Raw genomic sequence first — 22,322 nt, 5'->3', positions numbered from 1 at the left:
ACACACACACACACACACACACACACACGCACACACACACACACACACACAATCGCCTGCCTCTTTCCTCTCATCCTGCTGCTTTTGTTGACGGGATTGTCTTAAAGCAGGTAACTGCACCCCTTAACGCATCTCCCGGAACTGAAAGGGGCTTTTTCCTCTCCCTGCCTTACAATCAGGATCCAGTTGGTTTGTGTTGTTACAGGAGGGAACAGGTTGTTTCCAGATGTGGCGGTCCAGGCTGCAGCATCCTGTGGCTCAACTCCAGCTGAAGGAACTTAGAGCAGGTCAGGCGTGAAGGATGCAACCTGAAGTTACTTAATTAGCCAATTTAATTTAATCTCAGTATTAATCCAGCTGCTCTGCGAAGTCCTAAGACTTTTAGAGAACAAAGTCAAGTTTAATCGTGTAGCTCATTTAAGGAACAAGGCAGTGCAAAGTGCTTCACACCATAAAAACATAAAACAGTAACCAATCATGAGAAAAGCAACTAAAATTACATTTTGTCAAATATACATCACTATGTTTCACTTACTGTTAATCAAAGGCAACTCTAGACTGGTGGGTCTTCAGATTTAAAGGAAATCAGTGTTTCAGAAGTTTTGCAGTTTTCTGGATGTTTCTTCCAGATTTGTGGTGAGTAGAAGCTGAATGCTGCTTCTCCATGTTTGGTTCTGGTTCTGGGTTTGCAGAGCAGAACCAAGTCACACAGTCACCTGCTGACACTGTAATGTAGAGCTGTGTATCATCTGCGTAGCTATGGTAACGCTCCCATTTACTGGAGCGTGTAAATGGGAGGGGTCAGAGAGTTGAACCCCGTGGTACCCCACATGTGACTTCTGCATCAGTGGAGCAAAAAAACAGCAGACAAGTCAGGGGGAAAATTGTTAACTAACAAAAAAGAGATAAATACTAGACAAACCTGTTGGAGAATGTACATACATTAGAACGGCCCAGTCAAAGTCCAAAGTTAAATCCAATTTGGTCCCTGCGGCAAGACTTGTGAAATAACTCATTGCTGTTCACACACAGTTCTTCCAACTTGAGAGTATCTAAATCATCCCCACACTTTTCAGATTTATGTTTGTAAGAAACTTCAAAACCAGATTCTTCAAACTCAGCCTGTTCCTCTGAGGATCTGTTTTCTACAGTGACAGACACTAATGGAGGCCGTCCCACTGTCTTATTGATGACTAATCCAGATTTTGGTTAGCACCATTTGACTCTAAATCCTCATTCAAAGGAGGCTCTAATCTGGAAAGGTAGGAAACCGTTCAGACGTTATGCAACCTGCAGCTCATACGCAGACTGTTGTCTCCAGGGTCGATCCTGGGAATCAGTGCGTGCACGGTGATGAAAACGATGCTGCTTGAGCTTTTAATTTCGGGTAATCCCATTAGATGATGCTCACCGTAGCAACACGCCGTAATGTGGTTTAATCCTCCCTCCGGTTCTGTCTCAGAGGCAGCCGAGGGGCTTCTGGCACCTTCTGGATGCTCATGCTGTCATGCTAATGTGTCCACACTGTTTGGTCCTGATACAAACACAAACCATGGGATAGACCAGCAGAGAAAGCAGCATATCTTTGTATCCATCACCCTCATATCAGTCTTTTGCACCAATAGGCCAAAATATTCACCTGTTTTTCTAGTTTAAGTTCAGGCAGACTGGACAGCTTTCAAGTCAAAGATTCTCAGTTTGATTTAGATTTGGACTTTGACTGGGCCATTCTAACGTGAATTATGTTATTTATTTTTTTCTTTTTGATGTAATGCGGCCTGTATCTGATCTTTTCACGACAGTCTGAACAGCACAGGTCGGATTCTTTTCGAATGCGACTCAGGCTGCTTGGGGATCCAATACGCATCTGATTCAAATGTGACCTAAAGTCCAGGTCGCATTCATCCAACCTGAACGTCAGTCATACTCGACAAACGTCACTATTCTGCGTCCTGATGCGCACAAGCGGAAAGAAAAACAACATCCATGACGGATTATAATGAGGATTGAGTTGTTAATATGTTGCTCCGTTCAACTGTGTAAGCTAAGCTCCACTGTTAGCATCCATGTTTACTTCCACAAACACTGAGCACTCTTTGAGGTAAACAACAAGAATGACAGCCACTAATTAGTCCTTTTTTGAAACTTTTATCTCAATTTTTGAGATATGGCCTTAAATGTTTCATGGCTACTGCCTGTTTCAGTTTAATGGTTTGCAATAAATGCTTACTCAGGGTTTTTTTTTGTCTCACTCCCATCTCTTCATTTTGCATTTTGAAGCTGCACTTAGAACCTTCTTAAGGTTCAAAAGTGCAAAACGTGAATTCTTGCCGTTTTTCAACTGGCCATAACATTTTGATCGGGAGAATATTTACCCAATAGGTGGGAGGGAAGCACTCTGGGGTCCTCTGGCTATACAAGTTCAAAGCCATTTACCAATAATATCCAACATGTGGCTTTCTGGGTTTTAGAGATCAATAGAAAAGTGCAGCATTCCAGTAGGGGACGTAGCCTCAATGCTGCTTCAGAAAGCAGAATGCTAGCCTAAATACGAGTGTATTTGCATGAAATGTGGTTCTTATAGTCAAGATTTTACAAAATAAAGTATTTTTCCCAAATGTATTTAAAATTCAACCTTCACTACTTCAGGTTTATTTCTATTAATTTCCTTAAATCTCTCATAAATTGAAACCCCTGGAGAGTTTCAAACTTGCTGAGAATTTTGCAACCCTTGCATGTTTCACCTGATGGATGGGTTTTGTTTCGATTACCTGCGGAGTTTGTTTGTTGCTACAAAAAGTCTCATTCATGGAAAACAGAACTTCCACTGGGGGTTTCTGTAGCAGCGGCCAGATTTGCGGACCGCTACGTCACGGTGATGTGTTCTGATGCATCGTCTCTGTTCTCCCTCACGTTTGGGGGGTTTGATAGCTTCTCAATGATCTGTTCCTATGTGAAGGAGTGGCTGTTACTCCGCCTTCACTCAGCTGAAATACGAGCCGCTCAGAACTCAATTCCTTCACCGGCACTCGCAATCATCTCAGCTATTCCTTTAACACGGACCCCGCCTCCTCGCGGTTTCTCTCATTCCCACACACACACACACACACACACACACACACACACACACACACACACATTTCCCCTTCCTTTCTGGACTCATTAGAAGTATTATTACATTAGGGAAGCACTAAGATGAAAACTGAAGACGTGAGACTTTGTGAGTCCTCAGAAGCCCATCCGCGTTATGAGCCTGGTCTTTCCTAACTGGTGGCTTGGGTCTTGATGTATCACAGCTAATATTTCCAGAATAGATCATGTGATGGATTGCCTTTTTTTTTTTATGGCGTACGCCTGCGGTCAGTGCAGGTTGCTGCCAAATGTAGCTGCAGCTCAAATCTTTTGAAAGGCCTATAGATGCAGCGAATAGGCTGGAGATAAATCACTTGGACCGTTTAGGACCAAAGGTGAGAAGAACTGAGAAGTCAGCTTGCTTCAGAGCTAAAAGGATTTTTTGTTGTCGTTTTTTTTTAAGTGCACCAATAAAGATGCAAAGAGAAAGTATAAAGTATAAAAGTGTGGTTATCAAACTGGATCCACAATGACTCCCAGATTTCCTCATTTGTTTGAAATCTGGCCTGCAGACGGTGGGCGGGTTTCTGTCCAAAACATTAGGTCAGCTCTTACAGACGTTTCTGCAGCACTAAGTGCTTTCACCGTCGTGTATTAACTTAATTGTTGGGTTGTTAATCTCATAAGTGGTAGCTTTAATTTGTTAGTGTGATCGGGGGCAACACTTGACACTTGATTGATTGTTTTTGCTTTAACACTAATTTACCAATCCGAGAGTCGAGATTAAAAAGCGATGAATTTTTTAAAACTTTTTTGCAACAGATTATCCACTTTGATCTGGACTTTGACTGGGACATACTTTAACACTTGAATATGCTTCAACTTCAATCGTTCCACATCAGTTCTGGCTGAATATTTGCTCTGCAGAGTCCTAACAGGATGCTGCAGTGTGTAGCTCAAACCATCTTCCTGTCAAATTTGAGACGTTTCCCTGTAATGGTCATAGAAGAGAATCCCCACAGCATGATGCTGTAGCATAAACCTGAGTGAAGTTGCCTCCCCACAAACACACGCCTTCTTCAAATCAGACAGAATTGGTGTCAAACGTTTGTGCAGCAAAATTTTTCGTTTGTGGCGCTGTCATTTTAAAGATATTAAGAAATGTTTCCGGAGGTCATGAAAGGTCATCCACCTGAAATGAACTTTTTAGCCTTCCTTCAAACATCTAGCCAAAGCATATTCCTCGTCGTATTTATAGTTTCCTTTAACAAACCTTTGAAACCTTCACCCAACATCTGGATTACTGCTCAGATTAAATTACACAAATGTGATGTCTGTTTATTGATCATATATGTTGTGACGGCAATTAGTTACTCAGAAATCAGAGTAGAGGGACCTGAATGTGTGTTTAGATTGTTTTTTTGGGAAAGTAAAGACTTGAAAACGATGTAGTTCTTTTCTATACGCTACTCTGGGTTGGTCTAACACATAAAAAAGCCATTAGGGTTTTTGAAGTTTTTCCATAAATGTGGTAAACTTCATTTGCCATGAATACATTTTCAATATAAAGCAGCACATGAAGGTTTTCATTTAATTTCCTAGACAATGGACTTACAATGGGACCCATCAGTACCAGTGAAACCCTTAAAAACCAAATTCTGGAGTCATAAAACTCACTGAGAGCATTCCTGTGCAAGTCTGAGAGGAAATATTGAATTCATTCTTTCTCCCGAGTTAAATGAAATGACACCTGGGAGAGATGGAAACTGCGTCTTCAATGTAAAACAGGCAGGGACTGTCTGCAGAGATGAGAGCAGATGAGGAGACTGATTTTTCTTAAACTTTGGCTAAAAGATGGCAGTGATGGGGCTGTAAATCATTGTTAACGTTAAACTGCTGAACAAAGGTGTGGCAGACGTCACCTTAACCAGCAGAACTGAAACCCCCAGGCCGTCGTAGAAGTTAAGTGTATGTTTTTATGGAGACACGTTTAGTGTGTTTGCACAGGCTCAGGTGGCGTTTATGCTCACTGTTCACTTTTCAGATCTGTTGGAGCTTTAAACTGGGCTAAGGAGAAAAGGGGTCAAGACACCCTGCGCGTTTCTCTGAACAGGAGGGCGGATGCAGAGGACGTAACAGGAGGAGGCGAACTCTCAGGGACGGTTGAAGCATCTGTTAAGAGAAAACGGGTCATTCTGGTCCCTCCAGCTTTAAAGGCCTGAAATAGATGGATTGCCATAAAGCTCTGAAGCATTGATGGTACCCAAATGATTGGCTCCAACAGCCAATTCATTTTATGCTTTCGTTTCCATGGAGCTCATATAAATGAATGTGACAATCAGACAGATGATGGCAGTTCCTTCATGCTGTATGCTGTATTAGCTCAGTGGACAAACATATTGTGATGATGCTGTCCTCTGCATCCTGAACTGGATTTGGTTTGCATACGCTAGCACTGCTATGCTAACCCAGATGAGGATGCTGAGTCTTTGTAAGCATTTAACATTTTCCTTAAAAATGTTACGGAAAATATGGATGTATCTTAAAGCTTCATTTCAAACTCACTGCTTCCTTCTGTGACATTGTGGGAAAATGAAGAGAAATCATTTAAGATATCAGGAAAATGAATGTGGACCAAAGCGAGCTGAAAGGCCACACAGAGAAATTCATTACACCGAAAGCACCATAAAAAGACTAAGAGATTAAAAGTTAAGTGTTTCACCACACTGACCATCATTACAATTTAAGGAAATAAATGATTAGTTAGTAATAAGTCTTACATGTCATGGTTGGATATTCCAAGGCTGTGAGCTACAGGTTTATTGTTTTATCTGAGGTAATGGGGCATCTTGCTGCTGTGTGCAGATTTTTCCTCCGTCGGTGCCAGCACTGAGATTTAAAAACTTGTGCCAGTGGGTGCTTCTTTAACTTAAACCATGCATTAAATGAATTAAAGCAGAAAGTCGAAGCGCAGCCGGATTTGTCCAGCCTGTGGTACGGAGGACACCGAGTGCAGGAGAGAGACGCATGGCCCAGTCGGCCGAACATGGACTGCGGGTGTTGTGTGATATCCCAGCATGGCAGCGAGGCTGGTAATTTGATTCTGATGTCATTGGAGGAGATTAAAAGCCGAATTGATTGATCAGGTTGTCGAGGAAGCGAGCGGGAGAGAGGTGAGAGAGAGCGGCTGATGGCCTGTTCTCCGTCTGTTCCTCCCACACAGCGTTCCTCATTCCTCTGTCAGCGCAGGCACACCGCTCTTTGTTTCTCTGACAGCAGTCACCTGCTTTGTTTCCATTATCCGTCTCATCGGTGTCTTTTTCGTTCCTTATCTGACCTTTCATCACTTTTAACCTGTGCTAGTTTGTGCTTAAGACAAAACCCATCAGTCCTTGTGTCTCTTCTTATTGATCAAAGCTGTTCAATATTCAGCTCCAGCAAAAACTATTCTACTCTCCCACAGGGGTGACTGTGGCTCAGTGGGCTGAGTTCTCGTCTCGCAATAGAAAGGTTGTTCGATTCTAGCTGTGTGCATTTAACCCTTGACCTAAACATCCCTACTGCTCTGCACATTGGTGTATAGATGTGTTTGAGTTTGTAACTCTTGGTATCCAACATCATTAGTTCATTAGGGATCTTGTGCTCCTGAAACAGGTCAGCTATCATTCATCCCCAGATTTCAATCATTGGTTAATTTTATGTATTGGACTCCATTTGTTATTTTCGCTACAGGGTCTATCGTACCTTTGAAATCTGTCTAAAGCTGTTACTTCAACCTCATTGCTTATGGTTTGTGTCCTTCAAAAGGTTTTTGACCAACTGGGAGCTGTGCTTTCCACCATTATCTTGCTGAAACATCCAGTGGTGACCTGAAGTAAGACTTACAGCTGATTCCTTTAAAGTAATCTTCAAAATGATCCCTTGAACACCAGTGAAGCAAAACCGCCCCATGATATGATGCTTCCGCCATTTAATCAGTGGAAAATGTGATTTTTGGCTTGAAGGCTTCTCTCTCAAGTTTAGTCTCATCAGACCAAAGAGCAGACTTCAGGACAGATCACCATGTTTCAGATGTTGAGTGGTAAGTGTCAGTCGGGTGTTGATGTGCCATTGCTTGATCAATGGAGCTTTTGAAGTCCTCCACAATGAAGAGCTCTTCCAAACATTCCTGTCACATAAATGATAAACAATAAATAAATCAATAGCATGATAAATTAAAACGAGCTCAGTAATTTCTATTTGCATGATTTATTTTGTTTTTGTCTTTCTACCAAAAACTGGATGATAAAAGTCTTCAATCTGGTGTTTTGGTCTCAACCAGGCCTTTTTTTGAAGGACAATTTTGTTTACAGAGACTTAATTTTATTTGTTGTTTCTGTTGTTTTGTTTATTTATTTTGGACATTTTAAATGTCCTCCAGTTCCAGTGTTAAATGTTTGTTCGGATTTAAAGTTTATCAATCTTTAAGAACTTGTTCTTGCATTTTTAGGCCATTACACCATTACATTATTTGAAAATTGTCTCCAAACAACAACAATATTATCGTTTATTGCGATAATTTCTCTGACAATTTATTGTCCAGCAAAATTTGTAATCATGACAGTCGTACTTAAGAACATCTCCCTTGACACTTGAGCCCAGCTGATGGACACAAACCTCGGCAGAAGCTCCGAGATCATTGTTGACGTTTCTGGTTATTTTTCTCTCCAGTTTTTGAAATGCTGCTCTTACAGGCTCACCCAGGTTTCTTTGCAACTGAATTTGTCTCCTGGTGTTTCGCAGTAATGCATTGTACATCTGTTCTAGACACCAAGAAACGTTTGGAAATGACCCTGCAGACTTCATCCTCACAATAAGCGTCTGCTACGCTCCGTCTGAAGTCCAGATTAGCTTCTTTTTCTTTTTGGCATAATGAATTTGCTTCTCAGTGCCTCTGGACTTTGCAGGCTATTTCGTTTCCAGACAGACATGCAGACATGTTGTAGCTTGTTACCAATGCCTGTTTTAAAATAATGCTAGCTTTGTGGCTGAAGCATCTTTTAATGCTCAGCAGTTACAGAGCCAAGTTGACCAGTAGCAGTGCTTCCCAAACAGAGAATATCCAAATAATCGGCTTCCTGACTTTAAAGGATTCAGGATCGTGATGCTCCATCAGAGAAAAGACTTTAGGAATCACTATGTAAGAGGGATTTGATTGATCAAACAAACTCCTCAGTCTGACTGGATCTGAAAACAAATGACCAGAGTTCCTGTTGAGTGCATTCTTTCTGTTCTATTTCTATCCTAATGCAATCTGCTCTTAAGTCAGTGTATGTGAGCTGATGTGGATCACGCTGAGCAGAGACACCGGAGAAGATTCCCTCCCTGTTAGAGATCCTCTTTGCCTGCCTAATGGCACATCAGGAGCACGCCCTGCACTGCACCAGCCTCTTTCGCCGGCCTGCCTGCATGGGTTGTGTTCTCCAAAGTGTTTGGTTGGAAAAAAAGAAACAAACACACAGCCTGCAGCCCTCCCCCAATGTTTCTATACATCATTAGTGTAATGCTCCCGTTTCCCCCAAGCTGCTGCGATATGGGGGAGATTCCAACAAGCAGGGAGGAGGAGAGGAGGAATGAGTCACACACAGGCCAGCACCCATCGGTTTTATAGCTGCTCAGCTTTGCTTAGAAGACGGCGATGCAGAAAAATGCTCTTTTGTGCTTTTTCACAAGGATAACGGTTGGGGAGACTTTGTGCTACATGATAAATAACTATAGCAACATGAGTTCACAATACGCACAGGGTGAGGCAGCTGTCAGTTCCTGGTAGAGAAACACTCAAGACGTATGGATGACAGGTCCAACCAGAAGAAAGAAACTTAAAAACAGGAACTATAAGAAACAGGAAGTGGAGCCTTGTTTGCAGGATCCTGGATGACCTGGAGGTCACAGGAACCGACTTGATTTGGCGGCTTTCCCTCAAACTCCTGGTGTTCCTATTCCTTTGTGTTAGTTGATTATGTTTAGAAAATGTGGATTACTCGCTATTTAGACCAATGTTATACTTTTTAGATTATTATGCAGAGAAACTCATATTAGTTTTACCAGAGAAACTCCCTCTAGCTTATAAATTACGGAGTACTTATAATTATCTTGCAACCCAGAACAGGAATTAGAACAAACTTGGAAGTCAGAGAAACAAACTTCCAGAACAGGAACATTTAGTTTACATACTTTAGATCAACATTCAACACCATCTACTTCATAGAATCAAACATGGAGAACCAACAATTAGTTTTATGCCATCTTTCTTTTGCTTGTTTTTTTTTTCTCTTTTAGCTCTTTCCTGTGGTTTATTGTTTTGTTTGTATTTCCGTTTAATTCATGTAAAGCACTTTGAACTGTGTTGTTGCTGAAAATGTGCTATAGAAATAAAATGACCTTCCTTACGTCACTGATGGCAGAAACAAGTGGTTGAGACAAAGGAGGCCGGATGCCTTTGGGAATCATCGAAGAGCTGCAGAACAGAAACTTGAGCTCTGGCTACGTGGAACCAGGAACCTGAGGCAAATCCTTCGATATCCCACACACCAACAACTAAACCAAACCCAATTATGTGCTGGCATAACGGCTAATGCTTGGGAGTAAGTCTTTGTCTCGTCTCGTAGGGTTTTTCTGTATTATGCAACTTGGCAGCTGCTTATTTCACTTGATTTCGAAGGAGTTGGTTTTGAATCAACATCCTCCCAGTAATCTGCAATGTAAACACTTACCTCAGAGTGGACATTGACATAAACAGCATCCACCTTTAAGGGTGCCGTTAGCTCCAGCACCAGTGTATGGTGTGTTCGCTGACTAGAAGATTGCATTTTTGGTCACCAAAATGGATCAACGGAGCTGGAAATGTTAGAAATCTGGTCAGGAGCCACTTTCTCTGTCCATGTCTACTTTTAGCAATTTTCCTAAGTGGGCTGTTGGATCCGTGTGGTTGTACTCGCACACCGCCTGTTGCCATGGATGTCGGATGGTGTTAGGTTCTGATAGTGTTTCTGTCCTGTATCCTTACACTGGTTGGGGCAGACACATTAACTGTGATTCAGGTTGAAGTGATTTAGATCGACACGTTGTGAAAGCGAATGAGCGTTTCACGTTTCTGTGGAGGCTGGTGCTGCTTCACACTGTTATCGTTGTTCAAATGAAACTTTTGATGAGCTCTGATGTGAATTTGACTCAACAGATTTCTGGTTTGTTTTGTTCCTGCAGGCTGGATGAGACACCATGTCCTCGGCTGAAAGCGAGGATTTATCAGGCTACCGTTTGAGTGGTGAGTATGTCATGAATCTGTCCACACTACTGCATGTATGAGAGCATAATTTGTTTTTGTCTCAATTTTTTTTATATTTATTTAGACTTGAGGTGTTGCGTTTGTTCCCACCCACTCTCTCTGCTCAGATGCAGAGCCTGATACTCAGAAACTCTTTCATTGTTTATTTTCTACTCTCAATCATTAAATGCTTTTGGTTCTGAGGCTTTTTTTTTGTCAATAAAGCCTCAGAACGGCTTTGAGGACCGGTTTGTTTTTTCCCATGTGATCCAGTGGTGCAGAACCCACCAGGCTGGGAGGTGGGGATTTACATGGTGGGCTTCTTGGTGCTGCTTGGTGCGGCGGGACTCAACATCTGGAAGCTGTGGAAATCTGGAACCTTCCCCGCTCCTTCGCCCTTCCCCAATTTTGACTACAGATATCTGCAAGAGAAATATGGAAACTCCTTCTCAGAAGTCAGACAAAAGGTAATATTTGTTTAATCTTCACAAAAAAAAAGGAACTTCCAACTCTTTTCTTATATGTGGTTATTTTTATTTCGCATCTAGTTTTTTGGTTGTTGTTTTTTTTTACACCAATTCTAAGCTTAGGTATTCATTAATAAGTACCAGTCTAATATTTCATTAAAATTGATTCAGAGTCTATAATTGAAAACTCAGCAACTTTTAAGTACAGTAAAGTATCACACTGCATTTCATCAACTTTACATGGGTTACATTCATTGTAACTGAGTTCCACTTCACCAGCGATGTTCTGGATCCAGTGGGATCCATTTTTATTGATGCTGAAAAATATTTTGTCCCAGCAGGAGATCCTGTTGGGCAGCCTTTTGCATCTATTAACATATTTGATGCAAATCATCCATCTAGTCCTCAATAAACCCCTTGATGTAGAATAGTTTGGTAAAGTGCTAGGCTAACATTGACTTGCTGTTTTCATATTACCTGTTGATTATTTGGAATATGAGATAGTTCAATGTGGTTCTAGTTAAGATATGTGGATAAAACCTAAGTAAAATGTTGATCACCTGCTTCAGAATATTTTCTTTGAACATCATGCAGTTTAGTGACGAGTGTTTCAGCTGCTTTCTACACAGTTCTGACACAAACAGTGGTCAGAGCACAGCGCATTGAGCAGGTCACATGACACGTAGTCAGGAAGCTACGGCAGCCAGTGTAGACTCTCTTTGACCTTAATGAAAACTGTGATTGTTCTGGAAAACACAGATTCGTTAGAGGACAGTCTCAGACAGTTCAACAGCAGCTGGTACTGAGAGCTGAGTTTTATCAGGAAAACTGATGCGAATCGTTTAAATTGTCTCGATTAAGACCACAATAGGACATCGCTTGAATTTTACCACGAGAGGCCAAAAACAAACCTAAAGGACTCAGAAAAGAAACAGTGAAACACTGCTCTATAAATTCTAAACACTCCCAGTAAAATAAAGTATATTAACCTTTTTAGGCTTTTTAAGACAGGAAGTTCTGCGTAATCATCTCCTTCTCTCTCCTCCTTCCCTGCAGAGAGTGGCGGCCATCAACCACCGGCGCACCTCCACCACCTCCAGCCGTAAACCCAGCCTGGCCCTCGGCGACACCCCCGACGCCTTCAGGGAGCTGGGCCACCTGGAGCTGATGAGCAGGGAGCTGGACCCAACGGGCTTGGCTCAGCTCAACCGCTCCGTCTCCACCGACTCGCTCAGCTCCATCTCCTCCATCGCCAACAACTTCGGTCACGACTTCACGGTCGGCCAGCTTGAAGTGACCCTGGAGTTCGACGCGTCTCGGCAGCTGCTCCACATCACCCTGCACCAGGGAAAGGACTTGCTGGAGAAGGAGGAAGGGGACTTCCCCGGTTGCTTCATCAGAGTGTCGTTGGGGCCAGAGGAGTTTAGCGTGGGAGTGACAAGGGTGAGGACCTCTCCGTGAATGTCAGCAAAGTTAGAGCTGGCCTTGTTTTTCCTTATGCGATAAAACGGAAACGCTCGATTAGTTACTTTATAGCTTTCCTTTAAAGTAGGACTTCATGTCCATCTTCTCAACTCTGAAGGAAACTAACGCACCCAATATAATACTTTCATTCTATTGGCTAAGAGGTTGCCAGGCAACGGTGCTTTTTTGTTCCAAGCACAAAATGATTCGCAAGCAAGCAGAAAGGTTTGCAAGCAGAAATTTGATCCGAGCAGAGATAAGTTTTGAGCAAGAGGAGAAAGGTTTGAGAAAGCTTTTACACGTTTTGATAAGAAAGTCCTGCTTTCAGACTGAAAATGTGTGCATTGTGGCAGAAACATCCCCCCATACGCACATACCAAAACTGCTTTAAGCACTGCAGTTCTCCTAGCCAGCGAGTTGCTATTGAGAAAGTAATATGTCTGCACTTCAGGAACGACAAGAAAATATCTTCATAAGAAACACATTCTTACACACAACAGAACATCACATTAACATGTCGCCAGAAATGCATTTTCTTCAACTTTACCCAGGAGCTCGTACTCAAAGATGCCTCTTTATGAAAGAAAGAAACCCAAACCTAACTTCCTCAAAGAATCACTTTGTGAGATGCAAACGCAAATCCAGATGGAAAAAAGACAAGAGTAGAGAAGATATTTGGCAGTTTCATTGCTCCTTTGACTTTGGTTCTGCAGATGACAAAATGGATTTTCCTTTTATTGTTTGTGATCAAGGTACAAAATTATTGTTATTTTGACCACATTTTAGTTACAACAGTGGCTGTATTAACTTGAAAAACCTCACAACCCCATTATTTTCTTTGTGTTTTAAAGGGATACGGACCTACACAGTTTAAGCTAAATAATCCACCATCTCCTTTCTGCACTTCTGATGCTGCAATTTTTGCTATTTGATCGCCAGCTAGATCATGTTGCTGCACATCTTTTAAAAAGATCAAAACATTGTCACAACATCGTTAGTAAAGTAGTAGCATTTCTTGTTTATGCTCATGCTGCACCACGCAAACGCTCTGTCTGCACTGATGAAGGATAACTTGCCTCAAATCCAAGGAACCCCAACAGACACACTCTGACTTTAGCTAATAATTACTTGACCACTTCAGAGTCTGATCATAGGACATTAAACTTTAACTACTTGATTGGCAAATATAAAATAGATCAGTGGCGTCAAGTAAAACGTCTGTCTTGACTAAATACAACGCCATGAATTTTGCACACTTTTCGACATTACCTGAGCGTAATAATAGTGGACAATAGGTAAGGTTTTGCAGTCATGCACCAGAAATTATGTGACACAAACTCAATCAAAGCATAATTACTGAAGGTTTTCCATACTGTCATTGGAAATTTTACATTACTTTGTTACACTAAAAAGTAGATCAGACAGCGAATCAAAATCAAGGTATAGTTTTAATGGATCATTAGCATTTTTGACAGCCCCAGTGGACCTATAGAAGCGTAATCTTACCCTGGGGACCTGAGACCGTCTCACTGTCTCACATAGAGGACAGTTTGGACTCTCTTGAACGTGGTTTCAGATCGGAGCCCCAGCTGAGTTTCCCCTGTGACAGTGATCCGTCCCGCGGGACCTGGAGCGCGATCGTACCGCCTGACAAGCCAGTCGCTTCTGGTTCCACAGCAGCCGGTTTCATTTGCTGCACTAGCTGCACCCTTGGGAGCTGGAGTCAAGAAGGCGGATTTCAAATTGTTTCACTGTCACGACGGACTGATGAAATCTCAGCTCGCTCAATTTGCCACTACACAACCGCCCATCACAGAGCGTGACCCATTTCCTGTCTGCTGTTTTCAAAAACACACTGCAGCTGATTAGGATTTCTCGTGATGAACTATACTCATCAGGACTTAAAATATTTCATTCCAGCTCCCTGCTGTCGGTGATCATTAATTATTCATATTGGAAGCAGAGCCGACATTGCTCACTGAAAGAGAGGAGTTGCTATAAAACATGGCTTTATTTTAAAAAAATAAAGATTAAAAACAATACTGAGCTGACATTTTAAATCGTCTACAGTGCATCATGCCAGCAATTACCATGGTTGCCTACTGTGACAGCAGTCTGTGTGTTCCCTAGATAATGTAGGCCCTTTTTTCAACCCTTTGTTTTCCCTGACACAGAAATCCAAATGAAACTTTAACCTTTCTTTAACTTGCTTCTTATACCTTTTACACAAACACGTATGGTGATTAAGTCTTTATTCACTAACAACTTCCACACCGAAGTGTGTTGATGTTGGTGCGACCCGTTAATGCTACATTCACTGATGGGAAAATACTGGGATTTTAGTAACCTTGTATTTGGCTTTTTATTTTGCCTCATTATTTGTGTTCCAGGAGCTGTCCTCATTTAGCAGTCGTTCATATTTAGCTGCTAATAGTTCACCTTTCAAAGTGCTGCCATAAAATTCACTGCTAATTTTCGTAGCCGCCCTCTAATACGAAACGAAGGGAAAGCGCTTGCGTCCCTCCGCCTGCCCCACCTGCCACCTGCCTTCTGTTCCCACCTCCTCGTTGCCAGAACTTCCTGCTCCCGGCCCCAGCTGGCTGTGAGTCATCTCTCCGCCGTGTGGCTCTGTTTCTTCAGGCTGACATGTTGGATGCGCAGGCTTATCGGCTCGCCGTTCTCTTCGTTTCAAAGTGTCCATCCTGCCGTAACGACGGCAGCAGCCACTGATGCAGCAGCATCGACACTCTGAGGAGTTCCTGACATTAGCTTCACTCATTAGCGGTCAAGCAGGCTCCTTTCTTCTGCCTGCTCCTGTTTATTCTCCTATCCCACATCTCTTTGTCATCACTATTGTTCCCCCCCCCCATTTACCCTCCGCCTCTCTCTACAATCCTTTTCTTTTGTTTCCTTCTCTTCTCATCTCGTCTTCTTTATATTTGCTGCCGCAGCTTCTTGCCTTTATTCTCCCCTGTAATAATCTTTCTATTTCTGCTGTGACTCACACTTACAGTTGTCCACACACACTTACTCTTTTTATTGCCTGGTGTTGCCATTGTCATTGTTGTCTCCTGAGAGACGAGGCCAACACGGCAGCATGAAAACCTCAGTGTGAAGAAACAGAGACTTCTCCTCTGGATCATTTTTTATTATTATTTGTGCAGATTTTTGGCAGTTATGGTCTTCTTTAAGTTCAAGATCACGACCCCAAGCTTACATAATGATTTTATGATTATTATTATGTGATTATTATGTATTATTATTATGATTTTAACCTGTTTTATTGCACTGCCACTAGTTTATATTTACCAGTGATCTCAGTTACTCTTTCAAATGTCTTTTCTGACTTTCAGTCACATCACAAAATCAACATTTAGGAACAAAACGAGGATTGTTGAAATGTTTTTTTTACTGATATTCTCTTTTTCATGCCACACAGCTAGCTGTCATTTCTTTCTTCGTTTTCTGCTGTGACTAGTTGCTAAGTAACATCCCAACAGTGTTAAATACAGACTGTTGCATTAGCTTTAATAGCTAAACCTGTTACTTGTTCTTAAGTACTCTCTGGTCTGTGCCGATCAGAACCAAACACCCTTAGTCCACAGTGTCTTGTAAAAGATTTCACACTCCCTCAACTTTTATTTTTAGAATCTTTTACTTTAGCGTATTTTATGTGATAGATCAGAACAAAAAAAAAAAAAGCATGACTGCAAAGTGGAAAGTAAATAGTTCTCCATTTTTGGGGGACTGGAAGATGCTTCTGCAAGTCTTACTGAATTATTTTATTTTTTTTACTATTATTATTTTTAATAAATTATCTGAAGCTCAGTCAGATTGGATGGAGGGCATCTGTGGACTTTTAATTCTTGCCAAAGACTCTCAGTTGCACTCAAGTATGGGCTTTAACTAGGCCATTCTAATTATTCTAAGTTCTTTGTTCCAAACTGGACATGGGCTGGTATGAAACTATGAAGGTATCCTTAAGTAAAAATATCACAGTTTCATGTTATCACAGCTTCTTAATTACAGCTGGTCTAAAATGAATACATTGAATTTACAGAGGTCACATAAAGAACTTTGCATTGAGACCAAAAGTAGTGGAGAGCATCACTTATAGTTGTCCGGTCAACAGGTTCTCCCACTTAAGCTGTGGAGTTTTGCAGCTCCTCCAGAGTTACTATTGGATTTTAATCTGGTTGTCTGATGAGCCCCATGTGGCGTCACTAAGCCAACCACAAACTCTTCTTTGCATCTTGAGTCAGATGTGAAGCCAAAGCTGAAGTTTGACCAAAATTGGTTCAGCAAAGGCGATGATCCCAAACACAGCAGCGAATCTTCAACATAATGGTTGAAGAGTAAAAGAACCAGGATGTAGCAGTGATCCGATTGAGTCAAAGCTCAGAACTTCAAGAGACCAATGGATGAACAAACCTCCATGTCCTGAGTCAACAGTGGGAAAATGATTCCCTCCGTTGATTTTGGCGACAGAAAACAAGCACCTCACCTTCTTACTGCTGACGTCGTTCTGCAAACTATTTCATCACGGGGTGTACTTATTTTATCAACATTTGTTTCACAGTCTGGTACATTTCAGCCTCTCTCTGCGTCGTTCCCGCAGGTCCAGACGAACGCTTTCACCGTCATCTTTGACGAGCGCTTCTCCGTGCCCATGGACCAATCCGCCCTGGACGAGTACAGCCTGCGCTTCGCCGCGTTTGGCATCGACGCCGACGAACGGAACATCAGCGCGGGCCTGGCCGAGCTGAAGCTGTCGGACCTGGACCTGACCATCAGGCCGTTCAACGCCTGGCTCTACCTGCAGGACGTCAATAAGGTCCTTCATTCAGTGACAGGAAGAATTGCTGCTGAAAATAAGCTTCCAATCTGAAGCTCATTTAAATTCCTAAACGGAAAATGTAATTGGAGCATTTCACTGTTTACATTGTGGAAGTTGCAGACAGCATGAAGTGGTGTTTGGATCCCTCTGCTGGCCGCCAAACAAAACTACAAGTCCGTTTTAATAAACAAAAATCAGTACAAGTTGAAATTCATTGAGCACATCTTTAGCAATCATGAATCACATGGGATGTTAAACAGAAAGTAAAAGCAGTGAATGTAGATATGAAACTTTAGGCCTGCATAGCAGAACCAGAGGTTTGTGGTTTGATACATAAAGATTGTAGATTCAGCGTCTTAGCCCATCCAAATGAAATGTGTCAGACTTTGTTTATTTTTTTTTTTTGTTAAATAACTAAATGGTATTCTTTTTTGTTTTTGGCAAAAATATCTCAGTCTTTGTAACTATAAGAAAGTTAAGGAGCTTGAGTGGCTAAGTTTTAGTTGACTAAATGTTAGCTCAGTCCCTGAAATGACTTTTATGATTTTCCATTCCAGAATCTGTTGCAGAAAGTGGTCAGATTTTCTGGTGCAGCATCTGCTTTAGTTCACACGTCTTATCAGTGACTGACCTGCAGGTCAGGATTATAATCCAGCTGCAGGAGCTTCTTACCTTTGCCTGTTTGACTCCGCAGGCCGTGGACGCGGTCGGGGAGATTTTGCTGTCTCTCAGCTACTTACCGACGGCAGAGCGCCTCACGGTGGTCGTGGCCAAGTGCAAGAATCTAATATGGACCAATGAGAAGAACACAGCAGGTGAGGAGAGGCGACATGTAATGTTGTTTTTATTTATTATGTAAAGGGGTTTCATCTACATGCAGGTGATCGTGGCGCATCACCGTTGCAAAATGTTAATATATATATATATATATATGTGTGTGTGTGTGTGTGTGTGTGTAAAAGAAAAGAAGTTTGTAAAAGTTTACAACACAATTCGCAACTCTCAGCTGAAAAATATAAGGCACTGTGCAAAACTCTTCATTTTACATTTGCTTTCAAATCGTAAAGTGGTTAAAAAGTTTCACACAGTGTGTCATCGTTGAGTGCTAGCAGGAATTAAATGTGGGAGGTCGTATCGATCGTCATCTAGTCGGGTAGTTGAGTTATAAATCACTCGTCTCGCTTGTTCTAAGGGTAAAGGTCACCTGAGCTAATCGTGTCTGCTCCTTGTGAAATTCCTTTGCATGCTTTAGCAAAATAAGGGGATGGCTGATTCTAACTGAAATGTGTTTGTTGGCTTATAGAGAGCCAGGAGAAGCTGCTGTAAAGAAACTCTCTGGTTCTCCACTGTTAGATCCGTTTGTCAAAGTGTATCTGCTGCAAGACGGCAGAAAGATCAGCAAGAAGAAAACCTCCACGAAACGAGACGACACCAACCCGATCTTCAACGAGGCCATGATCTTCTCGGTGCCGTCCGCCGTCCTGCAGGTGACGCTTCAGACTGCAGACTGGTTTTATTTGATCAATAAGAGGGTAGCCTTGATTAGTAACCAGAAAATCAAGACAAATGAGTGGCAGTAGAATGAAAAGGTACAGTGTTTAGAAAAAAAAATCACAGTTTGCCAAAAAATGTAAGCGTGAAGAATTTTAAAAAGATAAACTTTCAATGTTTTGCATATATGGAGTTTGTATTTTTTTTTCTTTTTTCTCAAGGATCCAGGGCATTTCACTGGCTGGTTAATATGCAGTCTAGATGATTCTCTTAATATCACCCAAGCATTTTGCTGAGAGTGCTCGAGGGACATATCTTTTTATTTTTTTTTTTAAATCAATCGAGACACGCCCCTTAAAAACTTGTTTTAAAGTATTTACTCAGCGTGGAGTTAAAAACAAATGTACGCTACACTGTTCAGGTTATTTGAAACAAAGTTTGAAATCCGTGCATGCTGTTTATTATATTTAACAAGAATGCTCCACTTTGGTTTGTGTTGGTGACATGGAGAAATGGGAAAAGTAACAAAAAACAAAAAAAGCTTTTGGAAATGTCTGTCTACTGAACCAAACTAGTTGCATCACTCTAGTTATTTTATTCTGTTTGACTAAATTGGCTATCAGTTCTGTATATGTTTTCAGTTTGCACATAACAGCTGTCACTACATTCCACAGATTTGACCTTTTCCACTCAAAAACTCTTTCCTCTGCTCTCAATCTACCACTGAGGTCAAAATCAATAAAACCATCAGAGAACTTTGTTTTTTTTGTGTGTTTTTTTTTTCAGTCAGTTTCATAAAGATTTGTTCAAAAACAAGTGGAGTCACGTCTGCAGAGCCTGTTTATGTAACCGTGTCGCTCTGCTGGCAGGAGCTCTCCCTGAGGGTCACCGTGGCGGAGGCCACCAACGATGGGCGGGGCGAAAACCTGGGCCACGTGATCATCGGCCCCGAGGCCAGCGGCATGGGGATCACCCACTGGAACCAGATGCTGGCCACGCTGAGGAAGCCCGTCTCCATGTGGCACCCGCTGCGCAGGATCTAACCACACACACACACACTCACACACACACACACACACACACACACACCGTCACCATGGAAAATCCTCTTATCGTTCCTTTGGACTCTCGTTTGGTGCCGTGTTACAACGTTAGGATGTAGATTTGTGAGCGATTTTTATTGGTACCACAATGGAATTAAAACCACATCTTCATGTAATAGGGCTAAGTAAAAAAATAATATATATATAATATATTTGGTTAATTACAGACTTCCATCCTGTGGTAATCAATCAATTTTAGTCTAAGTTTGGTTCTCCATTAAGCAGCAGAAGGAGACATGAACATGAAATGTTTTTCTTCCTTCCACAGGACTTTCAGCTTAGAGTTTGGGTTGAAGTGTTTGGTAAGAAGATTCCCTGTACTTGCATGGTGCCTACTCTGGTTGTAGCCTCTCACATGTTTGTTGAGATAAGAATGACAGACAGGGCGGACGTCGCTCCTCTTTCAGGAAAAAAACACAATCGTTTGTCATTGATTGCACCTTATTGGTTTATTGCTCCCTAGTGGATTCTGAGCTGTTGCTTGTAAAGAGTGAGACTGACAGAAGGTGTTTGTTTTGTATTTATTGTACATTTAAAAATATATATATCCAGGTACTTTTATCCAGGTGAAATAATTGTAATCTGTAGCAGTTGTTTCAGGGTGGCCGTCAATATATTTTTAACGCAATAAACCGATTTGGAAAGTAGAACACCGTAACTCTCTTCTCTCATTCTCACTTTTGTTGTTCCTCCAAAAATTCTGTGTACAAAATTATGTTTTTCCAACATTAAACTTATTCACACAAAAAAAAACACAACAAGCTTTAGCATAAATATCATCACTGACCAGTTAACTATAATCAAAACTCCTCTGGGAATTTAACTTGTGATGTAAATCATACTAACCCCTTTGTATGAGTTTATTTTGTGTGAGAGGAAAAAACCTCGATGACACAGCAGCGTGACGAGGTTCACAAAGCCCAGAATGTCAACGTGGCTTCTGATCTGTCTGAGATATCCTCTAGAAACTTGTGCAGTTGTATTTTATTGTAACTTTTAAATGTACAGAGAATTAACACATAATCAACCCCGGGCATTGCGGTGTAATTTAATGTTTTTGTTAATTTTGTTCGGTTGGAACTTCATTTCACTCCTCGTTTTGCAAATCTGTTAAAAAAATAACACATGTATGGTAATACAGAAGAAAAATATATTTCCTATGTGCCAAATAATGAAGCAATATTGTCATTCATTGTCACAATTTGCATTCAACAGAGCTGTAGCCTACATGCATGTAGATCCTTGGCACCTGATGTGAATGTGCCTCAAGAATACAGTGTATAGCGTGAATGCTGTTTCAAATTAAAAAAAAAATGAAAAGAGATTGATTTATTTGTTTATCTCTTTTGGGCTTGTCTTTCAGACCTCAACAAATTAAAAAAAAATTAAAATTAAAAGAATTAAAGACAGGAAGCAGTAGGCAGCTGACAACTCAGTTAAAACTTGCAAGTGAACGACGACAAGATCCGTGAACTCAGAAATCACTCTTACTGAACATAATGGACACACAAGAAGAAAATAGTAAAAGTAAAGTTTTCTGTTGCAATGTGAGTTCATATGATGATGATATCCAGTGAGTAGAAAGAAGAGAAATGTTTTTTAACAGGCAGTAACTTGGAGACCTAACCACCTGTTGTGGTTGATTGAAAGTCACTCTATGGAAACCCCAGCCTGCCTGTAATGTGCCACAGTGGTGGTCAATACTTGTAACAAGGTTTATTCCAAGGGAGAATGTTATATTAGCATATTAGTTGTGTCACACTTGTATGAAACAGACATAGCGAGAGGAAGGAGTTGAAAGCCTCACTTTTATACACATAAGCACTATATGTTTTATCAGTGAGGATTTAATTGTACTAGTCTGTACTGCAACTCTGAAATTCTGTTTTCAGTTAGATATCTCACAACAAAGTGTCATTTGGTCATTTGGCCCCAAAATTAACAAAACCTACAGCTAAAAAAAAAGAAAAGCATGATCTTACCTGAGAAACTTTATGCTCACAAACAAGACTTGTGATTGCTAAGCTATCTTGTGTTGCCATAGAAACAAACTGTGTCGTGTTGCTGTTGGTGAGTTCCTTCCTACCCCAATTCTTAGATTCAGCTGCTTCATACCACTGGGGCAAAAGATGTTTAAATTACAAGACTGTTTTGGGTTTGTGATGAGATTTCTTTACTTACAGTAAAAAATAATAATAAAAAAACAGTTCTCCATATGATAATATTTCTGTTTTACAGAGGTGTGGTTCCAAACATTGAAAATTACATATGAAAATATATGAAAACCCGATTTTGAATTATATGTTTATGCTAAAGCATTGGAAAGGAATTGCGTGGAAAAATTCCCATCAAAAAGTGTCTGAATATATTTTTCTTAAAACAAGAATACATATTTAAATGTCAAGTGTGGATACACACTGAACACTCACTGAAGTGGAAGTAAACGGTCAAACAGACCATGTTTGCATAACTCTTGAGAGACAAACTAATATAGCCTAAGTGGTCTTTGACAATGCTAACAGACAAACAATAAAAGGACAGTAAGAACAAAAAACTCTCTCATTATTATTAAGTTTTAAAAACAG

The 22,322-nt window shown here is 41.1% G+C and overlaps 1 protein-coding gene across 1 annotated transcript in view; it reads left to right on the top strand.

Annotated features, from left to right (window-relative positions):
* Positions 1-20,489, top strand: part of syt12 (synaptotagmin XII) — a 24,176-nt gene extending 3,687 nt beyond the window's left edge. Inside the window, exons 2-8 of the mRNA XM_015040188.1 lie at positions 10,315-10,375; positions 10,649-10,842; positions 11,899-12,285; positions 16,925-17,140; positions 17,838-17,958; positions 18,497-18,630; positions 19,504-20,489. Coding sequence (XP_014895674.1) covers positions 10,330-10,375; positions 10,649-10,842; positions 11,899-12,285; positions 16,925-17,140; positions 17,838-17,958; positions 18,497-18,630; positions 19,504-19,677 — 1,272 coding nt within the window. The 5' untranslated portion in view covers positions 10,315-10,329 and the 3' untranslated portion in view covers positions 19,678-20,489. The remainder of the gene's footprint in view (positions 1-10,314; positions 10,376-10,648; positions 10,843-11,898; positions 12,286-16,924; positions 17,141-17,837; positions 17,959-18,496; positions 18,631-19,503) is intronic.
* Positions 20,490-22,322: the final 1,833 nt, after the last annotated feature.

The sequence above is a fragment of the Poecilia latipinna genome, unplaced genomic scaffold, assembly GCF_001443285.1.
Source record: "Poecilia latipinna isolate Pla-1442-1.1 unplaced genomic scaffold, P_latipinna-1.0 Scaffold499, whole genome shotgun sequence".
Lineage (NCBI taxonomy): Eukaryota > Metazoa > Chordata > Actinopteri > Cyprinodontiformes > Poeciliidae > Poecilia > Poecilia latipinna.
The sequence above is the reverse complement of the archived record's forward strand: the minus strand, read 5'-3'. Positions and strand labels throughout refer to the sequence as shown.